Genomic DNA, 14,002 nt, shown 5'->3' on the forward strand with positions numbered 1-14,002 from the left:
TAAGTATCAATATTTCTAAATGTGCATTATAAAAAATTATAAAAGATATATGATAAGTGAATATAAATCTTATAAGATTTCACATTCATATATTTTATCTTCAATATATCTCTCAAAAACCTTAATTAAGAGGGTGTTTGGCAAAAGGTTAATAGCTGGTAGCTAATAGTTGATTATAACGGCTGATTTGACCAGCTGATTTTAAACCCGTTGCTATGAGCAACTTATTCAAAAACAACTTATTCATATCAATAAGCTATTTCAACTAATAAGCTCAAATTATTCAATAAGCTAATGTCAAATGAAATATTTCAAATAAAAATAACATTAAAAAACGAACAGAATAGTAAACTAATAAATTTTAATCCATTATATGTCTATAGCCCAATTTTAAGAATTTCAGAACCAATTATTTGCAAGTCTTGCCGAACATACGCATAATACGTTTGTTTGTAAAATCTTCGGAACAAACTCTCGCGATTCTGCCAGCATTTGGAGTTCTGAAACCTTGCCAATTCTCACAAACCGGTAATTTCTCCTCCTTCCGTTTTGCCCATTATGTGTTGGTTGAAATGCTTCTGTTACGAATTCGGAATTCTTTATCAATCTCCTCATTTATTATGACTATTCATTTCATTTTATTAGAAATGATGAAGCTTGAATGCGACAACTATCCAAATTCCAAATATTTATTTTTGTAGTGTGAATTTGGAAGAATGTTTTTCTGGTTGTAGACTTTCTTTTATGGGTTTTTATTTTAACAATTGATGGTATTCTAATTTCGAATGTCAAATTTACTAAATTTCAGGGGGGAGTATGATGGGTGAAATGATATTTCGACTGACTTCTGGAAGACGAGCAATATCAACACTTCCTAGTTTATGCGAACGAATTAAGCAAACAGGTACAGTTCATTGCTTTTGCTTATTTTGTGATACCATTAATGTGCATTTCCTCTACTCAATGTCAAGTAACAAATTAACTGATTAAGCTTATGGTTAAAGCTCCTTGAAATGTCATATACTCTAATACACCCCTTGGAAGGATGAAATTCGAACTTGTAACCCCTTATCTCAGGTTGACTTTACTATGTCAATCAACCAAAACCAAAGTTTTAAGCTTATAGTTGAAGTTATGAGGTTGGATATTTATCATTTGATTTAAACTGACTTGTTTTGGGATGGTTATGGATTCAAGACCTTATTGACTCGCCTTTGTGTCTGTGTCCAAGTTTTTCAGATCCAATGGGTATGTGTCTGGGTTTGGGTCCTTAAAAAAGGTCTAGGTCTGGTTCAAGGGTCTTTAGACCCAAACCTGACCCAGACCCTCTTTGGACCCTAACCTAAGCTTATCCAAGACCCGCTAGACCATGGTGCCAAAATATGGTCACAGTCACAATTGCAGTAACGAACACACTGATACGATAACGAGGGTGATTTGAATATTGTATCGCCAAATTTCGGCCTAAACCACAATGTCGCTTGAATGGTCTAAAACGTGGTTTTTTACACTTTTAAGGCTTTACGATACGGGTAATATCGATTCGGAAAATTTGAAATACTTTACGATATGGTTGACACAATACGATACGGTATGACCACGTTTTTGCACTATGCGCTAGGCCCACTCTAGACCCGACCCATTACAAAATCCAAAATGAATTTTAAATTCGTTCTAAACCATTTCTGTTTTATTCGGACTAAATTTAGACTTAAATGTAACTTATAAACCCATTTTAGTACTTTATGAAACTTTTAAAATGTAAGGTAGTATCGAGTGTTCGAAATCCAATTCTGTGATCATTTATTGCCGGATTGTTATTCTGAAGAGACCAGTATTTGTTCATTTATAGATTGAGTGCTTAAGCGAATATTAATGTTTTGGTAATAGTAATTTACGTTTGCTTCTTAATGTGTTTTGTGACACTGCAGATAATGAGATCGTCAAAATGTTTCTTGTACAAAATCCAGTATCTGACTCACAAATTTCTTCTTCAAATCGGAAGGGTTCTGCTCGGATGTTAGATGAGCGATTTATTAGGATTTTGAAAATATTCAAGTGGGGGCCTGATGCAGAAAGGGCTATGCAAGTGCTGAAGCTAAAGGTGGATCATAGATTGGTATGTGAAGTTCTTAAAATAGATGTTGATATAAATGTGAAGCTTCAGTTCTTTAAGTGGGCAGGGAAAAAGAAAAATTTCGAGCATGACTCTACCACTTACATGTCTTTGATCAATTGTTTGCTTGAAGCTGGATCAATTGGTGAACTGTGGAAGACAATTCAAGACTTTGTACGTAGCCCGTGTCTTATTAGTCTGTCTGATTTTTCTGAAGTTCTGAGGGTTCTATGCCAGGCTAAGATGCTGAACAAAGCAGTCTCAATCTTCTATCAGATCAAAAGACATAAGTGTAAACCAGCTGCAAGTAATTACAATTCTATCATCTTGATGTTGATGAAAGAAGGTCATTATGAAAAGGTGCATGAGCTTTATAATGAAATGTGTAATGATGGTAGTTGCTTTCCTGATACAATAACATATGGGGCTTTGATACAAACATTTGAAAAACTGGGTCGAAATGACTCTGCTGTGAGGCTGTTTGAAGAGATGAAGGAGAATGGCTTAGTTCCTAACGCTAAGATTTACACAACAATATTGGCCATTTATTTCAAGCTGGCTAGAATCGAGAAGGCACTGGATCTGGTTAAAGAAATGAAAGGAAGGGGTTGTGCTCTAACTGTATACACGTATACTGAGTTGATTAAGGGACTTGGTAAATTTGGCCGAGTGGATGATGCTTATGACACTTATTTGAGTATGCTAAAAGAGGGATGCAAGCCAGATGTTGTCTTAATTAACAACTTAATAAATGTTTTGGGGAAGAATGGTCATTTACCTGAGGCCCTTAAATTGTTTGAAGAAATGGAATCTTTGTTGTGTACCCCAAATGTGGTTACATATAATACAGTGATCAAATGTTTATTTGACACCAATGCTCCAGCAGCTCAGGCTGCTGCATTGTTTGAGAAAATGAAAGCAACTGGGATTGCTCCTAGTTCCTATACTTACTCCATTCTGATTGATGGCTTTTGCAAGAAGAATAGAGTTGAGAAGGCTTTGATGCTTCTCGAAGAGATGGATGACAAGGGTTTCCCTCCTTGCCCAGCAGCATATTGCAGTCTGATTAATACCCTTGGAAAAGCAAAGCGTTATGATGCTGCAAAGGAGTTGTTCCAGGAGTTGAAAGAAACATGTGGTACTTCAAGTGCTAGAGTATTTGCTGTAATGATTAAACAGTATGGTAAAAGTGGCTGTCTGGATGAAGCTGTGGATCTGTTCAATGAGATGAAGATGCTTGGTTGCAGTCCCGATGTATATTCTTATAATGCCCTCATGTCTGCGTTGGTGAGGGCTGGCAAAATAAATGAAGCACAAATGCTGCTTCAGACTATGGAAGAAAATGGCTGTGCACCAGATTTGAACTCTCAAAATATAATTTTGAATGGGTTGGCTCGTACAGGTGGTCCAAAACAAGCAATGGAAATGTTTGAGAAGATGAAGCATTCAACCATCAAGCCAGATGCTGTTTCTTACAATACTATGCTTAGTTGCCTTAGTCGTGCTGGTATGTTTGAGGAATCTGTAAAGTTGATGAAAGAGATGAATAATAGTGGTTTCAAGTATGACTTGATTACCTATTCATCACTACTTGAGGCGGTGGGAAACATTGATGATGACCCAACTCCACCAACTATTTCGTAATAAGAGGTAATACTTGTTTGGTACTCTTGTTGCTTTTAATTGCAAGAAACAATTCTTTGTAATATCTACCTCTATCAAAAGCTGAGCAAAGTACCCTAACCTTCTCAATCAAAAGCTGAGCAAAGTACCCTAACCTTTGGTATTTAAAGGTACATTCATCAGCTTATAAGGGTACTCCAATTATACTACCTATCCTACTCAAGGAATCTGTTCCCCATAAAGCAATAGGTAGGTCAGGAAGTCTAATCCATATTCCTAACAGGAAATATCTAAGAGCCTCATTCTGAAGATCAAAGGAAGGAGTCCATTTGAGACTGTTTTTCTTCTCATTGAGTAAGGACATCCTTGAAGTATTAGGTCTAAATCCCCTTGAGATTTCAATTTCAGACTGAAATAGCCATCCATATGAGAGTTTTGAGGAGATTGAAGAAAAGGCCATTCAGCCTTAACATACCTCTAAACACCAAAGAAATAAGGCCTATCTCCAACCACATACAACAATATCACAAAATCCCACTCCTTATTAATCTTCATAATTTCTTCTTCTAGAAGGTCGGCTAGGGAGTCACCCTCCTAAATCCCAATCACTTCGTTGAGTTTCATATCCTGATTTACATTTTGATTGACTGTTCCATTGGATGCTACTGTTTCGTTGAATATGGTCTCACCTCAATCAGTTTGTTTACATGGGCTAATAAGAATTCTGCTCTAATCTTTACAGGATCTAGATCCTCAATCTCCGTCCTCTGCTCAAGTTATTCCTTATATTCTTCCCGATTCATATCAGAAACATCCTCTTCTTCATCATCAGAACTTGAAACAGACGCAGCAATACAGGCTTTCCCCTTATCTCCAGATTGGAGGATAGCATCTCCCATGGAGGTTGAGGAGTTACCCACCATCTGAGGTTGTTTCCAGTTCTGCCTCCTTCGGATTACCACTGTTGGTGCACGTTAGCAAATGAGGCTTAACGTACTCCTCAGGAGAGTTCTAGGAGAGTTTTTTTTCCTGTAACTTATGAATCTTAGCTGCTAGATTATCCCTATGCATTTCTTCAGCTTACCTCTGATTACTGTGTTGAAACTCGAACCCTTGATACTCTGGCAAGAATAAGGATACTTGATACTTCTTTTTTGAACTAAAATTATGGAGTTCCGTAACAAGATGCTCGAGTCTACACTTGGACAAATACTCAGGTATGAAATGAATAGTATGGCATAAAAATTGGTATGAGATATGGCTATAAGGTCTGCGGACTAGCATTCAAGAGACATTACGTCTGCGGACTTCATCTTCATTATACTTATTTTTTCATAGTATATAGGGCTATAAGGTCATATAATCCATTTTTCTGTGATATATGTTAAATGAGCTGTATGTAACAAGTAAAATAATTTAAACCAATACAAAATTTTTCTTGCAGGTTCTGGACTAGGAAGAAGAAAGAGATCACCATTGTCACCTACTGTGCATTTTTGTTTCAAACCCTGCCACAGTTTGTGTTCGATTGCCACCCGTCGACAAAAAACGAGATTTGCAAATTGTAAGTATGCATCTGCCTCTAGTTTTCTGCCAGAAAGAGTACATAATTTTAGTGAATCTCCAAGAAAAATAGACTAAAACTTTGTGCTGTTATTTAATGATGTATTCCCATTCCCATTTAAGTTCTTCCAAGTTATAAATCCCCAGTTTAGAACATTAAGGATTAGTTGTATTATCAACAACAAATGCTCTTTTAATAATGTAAATGCCCAAAATCTGTGCAGCTTTACAAGTTCTGAACTATGATAGTTTTGAATGGACAAAAGGTGAGAACTAGTATAACATGGTTCTCCTAATTGGCCTTTAGAATTCATGGTTTGCTCAAAATGACTTTAAAATAACCCAAAAATCGACCATAATTCGATTTTTCAATTTTCGATTGCGAGAAAATTAGTGAATAATGTGACACCGTGGTTTTTGTTTCTAGCTAATGATCTTAAACAACAGTTTGATTGGGGTAGCTGCTGCAACAAACCATCCTGGAAGAATTCCTTTTGGACTAACTCACTACGTGACCTTGTAAATGCAAAACAAGAATCTCATGACAGTCAGTTTCAAGAGAATGGTGGAGGAAATCGAGAATAGAATAATATTAGGTTTTGTTAGCAATTCATTCATCATCAATATGGATTTTATATAAACATGTCACGAATCACGATTGAGTTGTTTCGATTCATTTTGGGTTTGACACTAAGGGTCAATTTAAAAAATGTAAATTACTCCATTTGATCTTATTTGCTTTTCTGATCTGGAATATGGGAAGAAACCAAGGAGCGTAGTAAAAAGATGAAAGATTATAATGTTGTGTAATTCTTAATTGTTGGGAGTAATGATTATGTGCTTTGAAAATTGGAAATTGCATCTATAGGAAAGAGATAAGAATGGAAGAAGTCTTTTAACATTGAATATAGAGGGAGAAGTTCTTATGAGTGATTGAGAGCTTGTTAAATCTTAAATGTGGAAGATTAACCCTATGTGAAAAAGTTGTTAGAAAATTAGTTGGTTATAACTTGAAAATATCAGTGCAGAACTTAAAAATTATCTAAAAACTAATTGGATCAGTCAGGTCTTAATCGAATCAAGTTCAGTCAGATTTTCGATCAGTTTAAGTTATTGGCGGGTCTAATTATTGTTTATGATTCATATTTTACTTATAAAGTAAACCAAATAGTTAGATTTTGAAAATAAACCTCTGTAACTTTGTATATGCCTTGCATGATTTGAATCTTTGTGCTTAATTGCTACATCTGTCATTGCTTTAGTTAAGTATCTTTTCATCTTTTCTAAAGAAAATACCAGCACCGACCCTTTTTTTTGGGTTACAAGGTAGACTGAGGGATAGGTTAACAAGAATCGAACCTAGGCCCCGTGATTGTCCGAGGAATATAGTACTTACTACCACTAGGCAAGACCTGATTCTCCCCTTCATTTTTAGTGCTTTTTCAAATTGGAATTATCCGAAGTTTGAATCAATAGATAACTCAAATACAAGCATGATCATACTTGCATGTCTTACAATAGAAGCATTGTTGTGTACCACTTTCTCATATTCTCATTCACGCCTTTTTTCTTTCTTTTAATGTGGAGGTTCCAAATAGCATTTTGTTCAAAGGAATCCTCCAAAATTCCAATAAATTAGAAGCTTGAATCATTCTGCTACTCTTTTTTTTTTAAAAAAACTAAATCATTCTGCTATTCATACCTCTTCAAATATAATTATAATATTAATAAGCTGGACATCAAAAACACTAAAGAGCAAGAGAACAAAGCTTCGATATTTGGAATATCAGTATGAAATTAACGGAGAATCAGACCTTTGCTCAGTTGGAGGATGTACTGTTTTTTGCCAGAAGTAACTTAGGTTCTATTCTCATTGCTTCTTTCTTAGCCCTTTCATTTTCTCAACCTACCCTATACCTAAAAAATTGAAATGCATCAGATAGATCAGTTCACTTAAAATTTTGACTATGGTTTATAAGTTACAAATTCATAGTATCCTAGTAAATGTTATGTTAACTATCCTAGTAAATGAAAACATGAAACCCACCCACCAATTTAATAAATTAATCACAGTTTGGATACAATAAAGGCATTTATGCTAATTTTACTACTTTGTCTGTTTAGTTTGTTTGTTACATTTTAACTAAAACTGTGTTGTTACATTTTAACTAAAACTGTGAGAGTCTTCTGGTTGAAGTGTAAAAACAAATTGTAACTAGGAATGGATTTATCCAATTAGGTGCCATGTTAATTAACAGTGTCTTTATGTATCAACATTATTAAAACTTAATATACATTTAGTGTTCATTTAATTTAATTTTCTTTCTTCAGGTTTATCATGAAGATCAAAACTTGTCTTAGCACATTATACGACAGACAACTTTATTTAGTGATTCTTTTCACAATGGAATGTGGTATCCTTGAAGTACTTCTTGTTAACAGTTTGTTTAGTAAGCCATCTCTTCTCTTTCCAACAAGCTTTCATTTTTGTACTTTGAATCTATATCTCAAGACCACTTAGACTTGTATTCGTTGGAGTGTATACCACATTCCCAAAAAAGAACCTGCAGTCGAGTCGAGCCAGCCGTACCAATGTGATTATTTTAACTATCAAATTTAACTTTTTTATGATAAAAGATCACCACTATCCCACCTGTAATAAAAAAATAACCATGTTCACCTTTTTATCTTGTTTTTACTAATACACCATCTTAATTTTCTCTCTTCCATTTCTCTCTCATACTTCAGTATATACTACTCCCTTCGTTCCAGTTTGTTTGTCAAACTTTGACAAAAATTGTGAGTCAAAATGTTATAAGCAAGTTGAAACGAAGGCAATATCATTTTATTTTGTAATGAACTTATGCAAAAAGTAGGTGTTTATTTATTGAAGAAAATTTTAAATTTTAATATAATTATTATAATCTTTAATTAACTCAGAAATAGCCTTGGAATTTCATGAAGTTTCATAGAGAAGATGAAAATGGAGCCACTCATTCAAGTGGTTTGAGAAATTCCCTTGGTATGATTTTTGAGATAACATTTACATTTTAACGGTTTTGAAAACCGGGTTTGGTTGATCTTAAAAATTAAATGTTATGTTAAGTATAAGATTGTGTACTTCTTACCCTTTAAATTCCGTCTAGGTAGGACCCACTCAATGTCATCGGGTGTTACAATGCTAATCTTTCACTTTTAGGAAACACTTTGATTTTGTATGGATACTCTTGTTTAATCATAGTGATTTGATTGTATGCTGTTAGGTAACCCATCCTGATATATGTTGATAGTGATGCAATATGGCACTGAAGTAAGGAGGAGGGGAACTACTAGAGGCGCTTGTCCTAAATAAGAGGTTTACATTACTTAGATTATTTGAGGTGTTCGACAAAATAGCTTGTTGGACACTTGTAACTTAAAATACGTACAAATAGATGGTTGATAAGTCAAATTATCTAATTTTTGTGTATTGTAAATTAGTTGGTCGATATTTATTTTTGTTATGAATTAGTTTATGTACAACGACTTACTTTTACTAGTGTTTTTTGAAATCACTTGGTTAAATTAACTAATTTAATTAGCCGTTAATTGTTTGCAGGTAATCGCTCTGAAAGCGCAGTTTGTGAATCAAAAGTTTGAGTTTTAGATTCCATCTACTAGATGAATTTTGACATTAGTAAAATGGATGATGAATCTTTGAAGATTGGGGAGTTGTTGATGCTCTGTATGTAATTACTCACAAAATAAACAAGTTCATCACTCTGATGAAGATTTGCGTTTTTTTTTTAAATTATGGACCGATTGAGTGGTTGAAGGTTTTTTCTTTCACAAATTCTTGTGAGAGATAGTCTCTTTGAGAGACCATTTTTTATTGGCCAGTCTATTATATATTTTTTGAAATATTGTAAGTAGACATTAAAAATAATATAAGTAGACCTTTAAATATAGTAGGCATTAAGAATATGATAAGTAAGCATTAAAAATACAGTAAATAGGCATTAAGTTTTAGTGGTCTGGTCTAAGAGATCTCTCTCAAGAGACTAGTCGTTTTTCTTTTTATTTTTGATTAGAGTTTGTTTCTTATTATCTACATGAAAGATTTATAACGCTAGCCGTAGAAAATTATGAAATTGTACCCTGAAATAAACTACTCCCTCCTATTCACCTCAGGCGTCTCATTTACTTTTGAGACACTATTTATTTATCACTCTTAAATTGCATTTTATTATTAATCTATAAGTTAAGATATAGTCATGTGGGATTTTATTTGATTCGTTTTGATGTAAAGATTATTAATATTAACTTTTTATAATTTTTAATTATACATAACTTGATATATTAAAAATTGAATAAGTGCATTGGATAGAGCGTATAAAGTAAATGAGACACTTAAGATGAATAGGAGGGAGTATATCATTTCCCATGTAATGTGATGCTCGAGGATACAAGCTACAAACTGCAAAGCAAGATTGAGCTTAATTCAGAAATGTTTTATGCAGTAGGTGTTTTAAGTCTTTGTGAATTGGAGTAGGTGTTTATCTTTCTTTATAAACACCTACACGTACATAAAATATGTCTATACTGTACTAGTAGGTGTTTATGATATTTATAGTTGGAACTTATTGTATATAAAGTAGGGTTTTATAGTATATGAAATAGATGTTTATTTTTTTGGAAAAATTACCTAGAATAATTCAACCCATTTATGATGTTCCAACAATAATCTCTCCAATTGATTAATCATGAATAATTTTAACTTTGAGAGGTATTTTCCCAGAGTAAACCCAGTGACTAGATGACTTGTAATAATAAGTTTTATTTTTTTTAAAAAAAAAACTTAAATTAAAGTAAAATGTTCAAAAAATGTTAAAAAAATTTTATGATTTTTTTTATTATTTAGAATTTTAATGTAATTTTTTTAAAATTTTTCTCAAATTTTATATTAATTTTTAGTTTACTTTTTTTTTGGTGAATTACCCACTATAGCAAATCATCAGGTTATCCAAGTTTACTTTAGGCAAATACCCCCTAAAATTGGGATTATTCATGGTTAATCAATAAGTAGGATTACTGTAAAAAAATCATGAATAGATTAGATTATTCTTGATAATTTTTCCTATTTTTTTTGTTTTTTTTTATTATTATTTTTTTAAAAAAAGAAATAGGCCGAGCTTATCTTCAACAATTTGTGAAAATGTTTTAAAACTTATTAATGTATTTGATTGCAACATTTGTCGCTATACAATGTACATGAAACATTTCGATCAATGAGAAAGATAATAAAACGCATTACATAAGAGTGAGTACTTCACTCAACCAAATTAGCATATTAATTAAAAACTCACCTCTTAATTTATTACTCTTGTTCTATTGATAACGTTTAATATCTTGCACAATAATTAATAAATAATTATGCAATATTATACTACAGTCTTTATTGGAATTAGAAATTAAAGATTAACTTTGGAATGAAATTTATTAAAATAATTATGTAACTTTTTAACATTTTTACAATTCTTTTATGGACAAATGAAATTATTTTATATATTATATTACTAGTTAGACTCATAAAAAGAAATATTTCCAATGAAACACCCAAAACAAAATAGGTAACCGACATTGTAAATTGTAAAATGGATGAAGCAATTCATTTGCCCTTATTGTCTTCATGTTGATCAAGTACGTGACCCAACCGGCCCTCTATTGCTCGAATTTTGACGTAAAACCACAATCAAATCCACAAATGCACTAATAATGTATTTATATTGTTTCTTCTCATTCAACCTCAAATAACAAAATAGTAATTCTTCCAAGAAATCCCAATCTACTCTTTGCTTGGAATTAATCCTAGCATCCAACATCTCTTGCATGGACCTTCTAAAATCCTCGTACGGAGTCGGAGACACCGTTGGTAGCGCAATGCAATCTTCTATCCCAGGTGGAGTCGCTAGGGTGTCATCCTTGATGTAACCGCGATTATTTCCTAAAGATATTAAGGTTGATCTTGCATCCTCAGATGTTGAGGTGGTTGCCAAGCCACTTAGCCTAGCCTCCTCAAGCAAAGAGCTAGAGGAGACGGGAGAAACAAAAAAACGGTGGGACCCACAAAGATCAGGTGGGGGAGTAAAGAATCCTAACGAATCAAAGAGTATCCCTACTCCCTCAAGAGTCATATCAACACTAGTTCTATATTGATGCAACTTTGTTTTACCTTTTAATTTTTCGTTCTCACGTATGAATTCATAATTATCGTCGTTATTATTTCCATGATCTTCACCATACAATGACTTAAAGTTCTCAATCAAGAACCTATCAATGTCCTCCAATGTGGCGGCCGCCTCCTCATTATGTAATTGATCATCAAGATGATTTTTTTGACTACCCTTTCGTTCACCCTTGAAGGAGAAGTTTTTGGCGGAGTGCTTACACCCCGCTAAGATCTTGCTAGTGGTGGAGGAAAAAGAACTAGGAGAAAATTGAAAACTTGGAGTTTGTTTTTTGATCTTAGGGAGATATTCTTGAAGAGATTTTTGGAGTTTCATAGGCTTTTTTTTTTAAGTTATGGTTTCTAATTTGCCCAAGGAATAATGTACAACTAGAGGTGACAAGGTGGTTTGTTATTATAAAGAAAATGAGCTACTACTCAAGGTAACATAAGATATTTACATAAATGCGCTCATAAATACATAACTTTTTTTTAATGCCAAATCTTTTTGATTATAGAAATCTTCATAATGCTTACAAGATACGAAGTTTGACTACACCTAGAATTTCTCTTGTTAAAGTAATTACAAATTTATTAGGGCAAGTTAGTAACTTGCCATTTAATAATGTTTTTAAATAATAACAAATTTCTCTGACTATCTAATTAAAATTGTCATATTTTTCATTTTAATTTGTTTATTTTACTTTTTTATAATTTTTTTATAGAAACATTCATATCGTTTTCTTTAAATGATTTCATTCACACATTTTCTTTTTCTTTTAATATTATTTACACAATTAAAATGACCTCATCACCCATTATTAAACTTTGTGTGAAAGTTTTGTATGGATTTAGTCCACTCTATTTTAATAAGCACCATTGTTAAAAGGTTTTAAAATAATAAGTAATTTTACTTGACAAGTACAATCATTTAAAAATAAAAAATTCCCGATCAATAACCGTGATTTTGTAAGTCATCGTTAAAATAAAAAAAAATCAAAAAACATGTATTAAGGGTGATTTATTAACCTCACAAATAACCGTTATTTATTAAGACTTTTTCATTTAAGATACTTGCTATTATTAAGTTGTTACATGCTTAAATAATATGAACCAAAACTATATTTTACCTATTATTGTTGCAATCTGTTGAGGACAATAATGATTTTGTTGTGTTCTATCTGTCCAATGTTTAGATTTGTGTCTACATAATTAAGGGGCTTAATAAATTTAGCATCGAAATCAATTTTTTAAAGGTAGTAGATTGAAATCATTGTGGATTCCAAATTTGGAAATTTCTTGTATGTTTCCAAAATAAAAAATCAACGAGTTTATATATATATATATATATATATATATATATATATATATATATATATATATATATATTTATAATTGGATGATAATTTTATGAATAATTGAACATTTGCTATAAGGTGTACATGGATGTATCAAAGGTACTCATATTTGAGTGGTATTTTTGTAAATAACACAAACTTCTACCTTCACAAAACTATGAACACTCTTTAAGATATATGCTGATTATATGAGTCATTTTATACTAAAATAGTCTCATATAAAAATTGTTGAAATTTTTTTTGAATTATATAATCATTAATTAAATATTTTACGAAACATAGCATTAGTTTTGAATTTATCAGCCAATTACCCATTAAATACATTAATATTAATTTATCTTTATTGTGTTTCCTAATTTACTCTTTAATGAAGTATTGCTTGTTAAACTAAAGAATAGATATCATCAATTGAATTAATAATCAATATATATATTTTTTTAGACAAGAGCAAACCAAAAATATAAAATATTGCTTAATAGTTGACACCAAGTTAAAATTTTGAAGTCTAAAAATAAGTGATTCAACTAAAGTAGCTTTGATGTAGACTAATATACATAAGGTCCTTTATTTTTAGCAGATTATATGAAGTTACTCTTATGAGAGATCGTTTTTTTGATAAGACAACCTTAAAACAAGGAGCTCATATGTTAATAATTGTATTAGTTGGGTTATTCAATCCATGTACAGAAAACGTTTTGCGGTCACAATTTTGTATTCTTATATTAAATTAGGAATTTAGCATCTAATATTCCTTAAAATGTCTAATGACTTGGTTTCATGCATTTGCTAACACTTCAAAGTCAACGCACAAACTACATCATCAAAATATGCTCTAAACTCTAAATCACAAACATGCAAGAAAACCACAAAAAATGAAGTCTCTTTCAAACATACACCTCAATCTCTATCATTTTGTATTGATTAGGGATTACACAAAAAATAGGCAAATTGAAAAAAAGGAAGAGAATAATTCATCAAGCTTTGCTCAAACTAGCATTATCATCACGCCTTAACCTTCATCCTCATGCTACTATTAATGTATCATGTATTATGTATAAAATCAACTCATCGAGAGAAGTATTTTATATTAGGGTTAAATAGCCCATTTAATATATATTATGAGAATATAAGCTTCTT

General features: G+C 32.0%; 2 protein-coding genes across 14 annotated transcripts; one reads left to right on the forward strand and one right to left on the reverse strand.

Annotated features, from left to right (window-relative positions):
- The first annotated feature begins 407 nt into the window (after positions 1–407).
- On the forward strand, positions 408–9,263 carry LOC130806182 (pentatricopeptide repeat-containing protein At3g16010). 13 transcript variants are annotated; one of them, XM_057671148.1, is made up of 8 exons: positions 418–528; positions 809–904; positions 1,932–3,766; positions 4,482–4,956; positions 5,184–5,303; positions 7,634–7,752; positions 8,566–8,657; positions 8,901–9,263. In XM_057671148.1, the coding sequence occupies exons 2-3, from the start codon at positions 817–819 to the stop codon at positions 3,758–3,760; spliced, it is 1,917 nt and encodes a 638-aa protein (XP_057527131.1). In that variant the 5' UTR covers positions 418–528; positions 809–816; the 3' UTR covers positions 3,761–3,766; positions 4,482–4,956; positions 5,184–5,303; positions 7,634–7,752; positions 8,566–8,657; positions 8,901–9,263. The 13 variants fall into 13 exon arrangements, with proteins under 13 accessions (XP_057527139.1, XP_057527131.1, XP_057527129.1 ...); XM_057671146.1 differs by having other exon boundaries at positions 7,634–8,657; XM_057671157.1 differs by having other exon boundaries at positions 7,634–8,324; positions 8,566–9,263.
- On the reverse strand, positions 7,803–11,844 carry LOC130805776 (transcription repressor OFP14-like). The gene is made up of 3 exons (XM_057670562.1): positions 11,514–11,844; positions 10,986–11,435; positions 7,803–7,909 (listed from the first exon to the last, which is right to left on the reverse strand). Exons 1-3 carry the CDS (start codon positions 11,842–11,844, stop codon positions 7,803–7,805), a joined length of 888 nt encoding a protein of 295 aa, XP_057526545.1.
- Positions 11,845–14,002: the final 2,158 nt, after the last annotated feature.

This window comes from Amaranthus tricolor, chromosome 2 (genome assembly GCF_026212465.1).
Source record: "Amaranthus tricolor cultivar Red isolate AtriRed21 chromosome 2, ASM2621246v1, whole genome shotgun sequence".
In the NCBI taxonomy this organism is placed as follows: domain Eukaryota; kingdom Viridiplantae; phylum Streptophyta; class Magnoliopsida; order Caryophyllales; family Amaranthaceae; genus Amaranthus; species Amaranthus tricolor.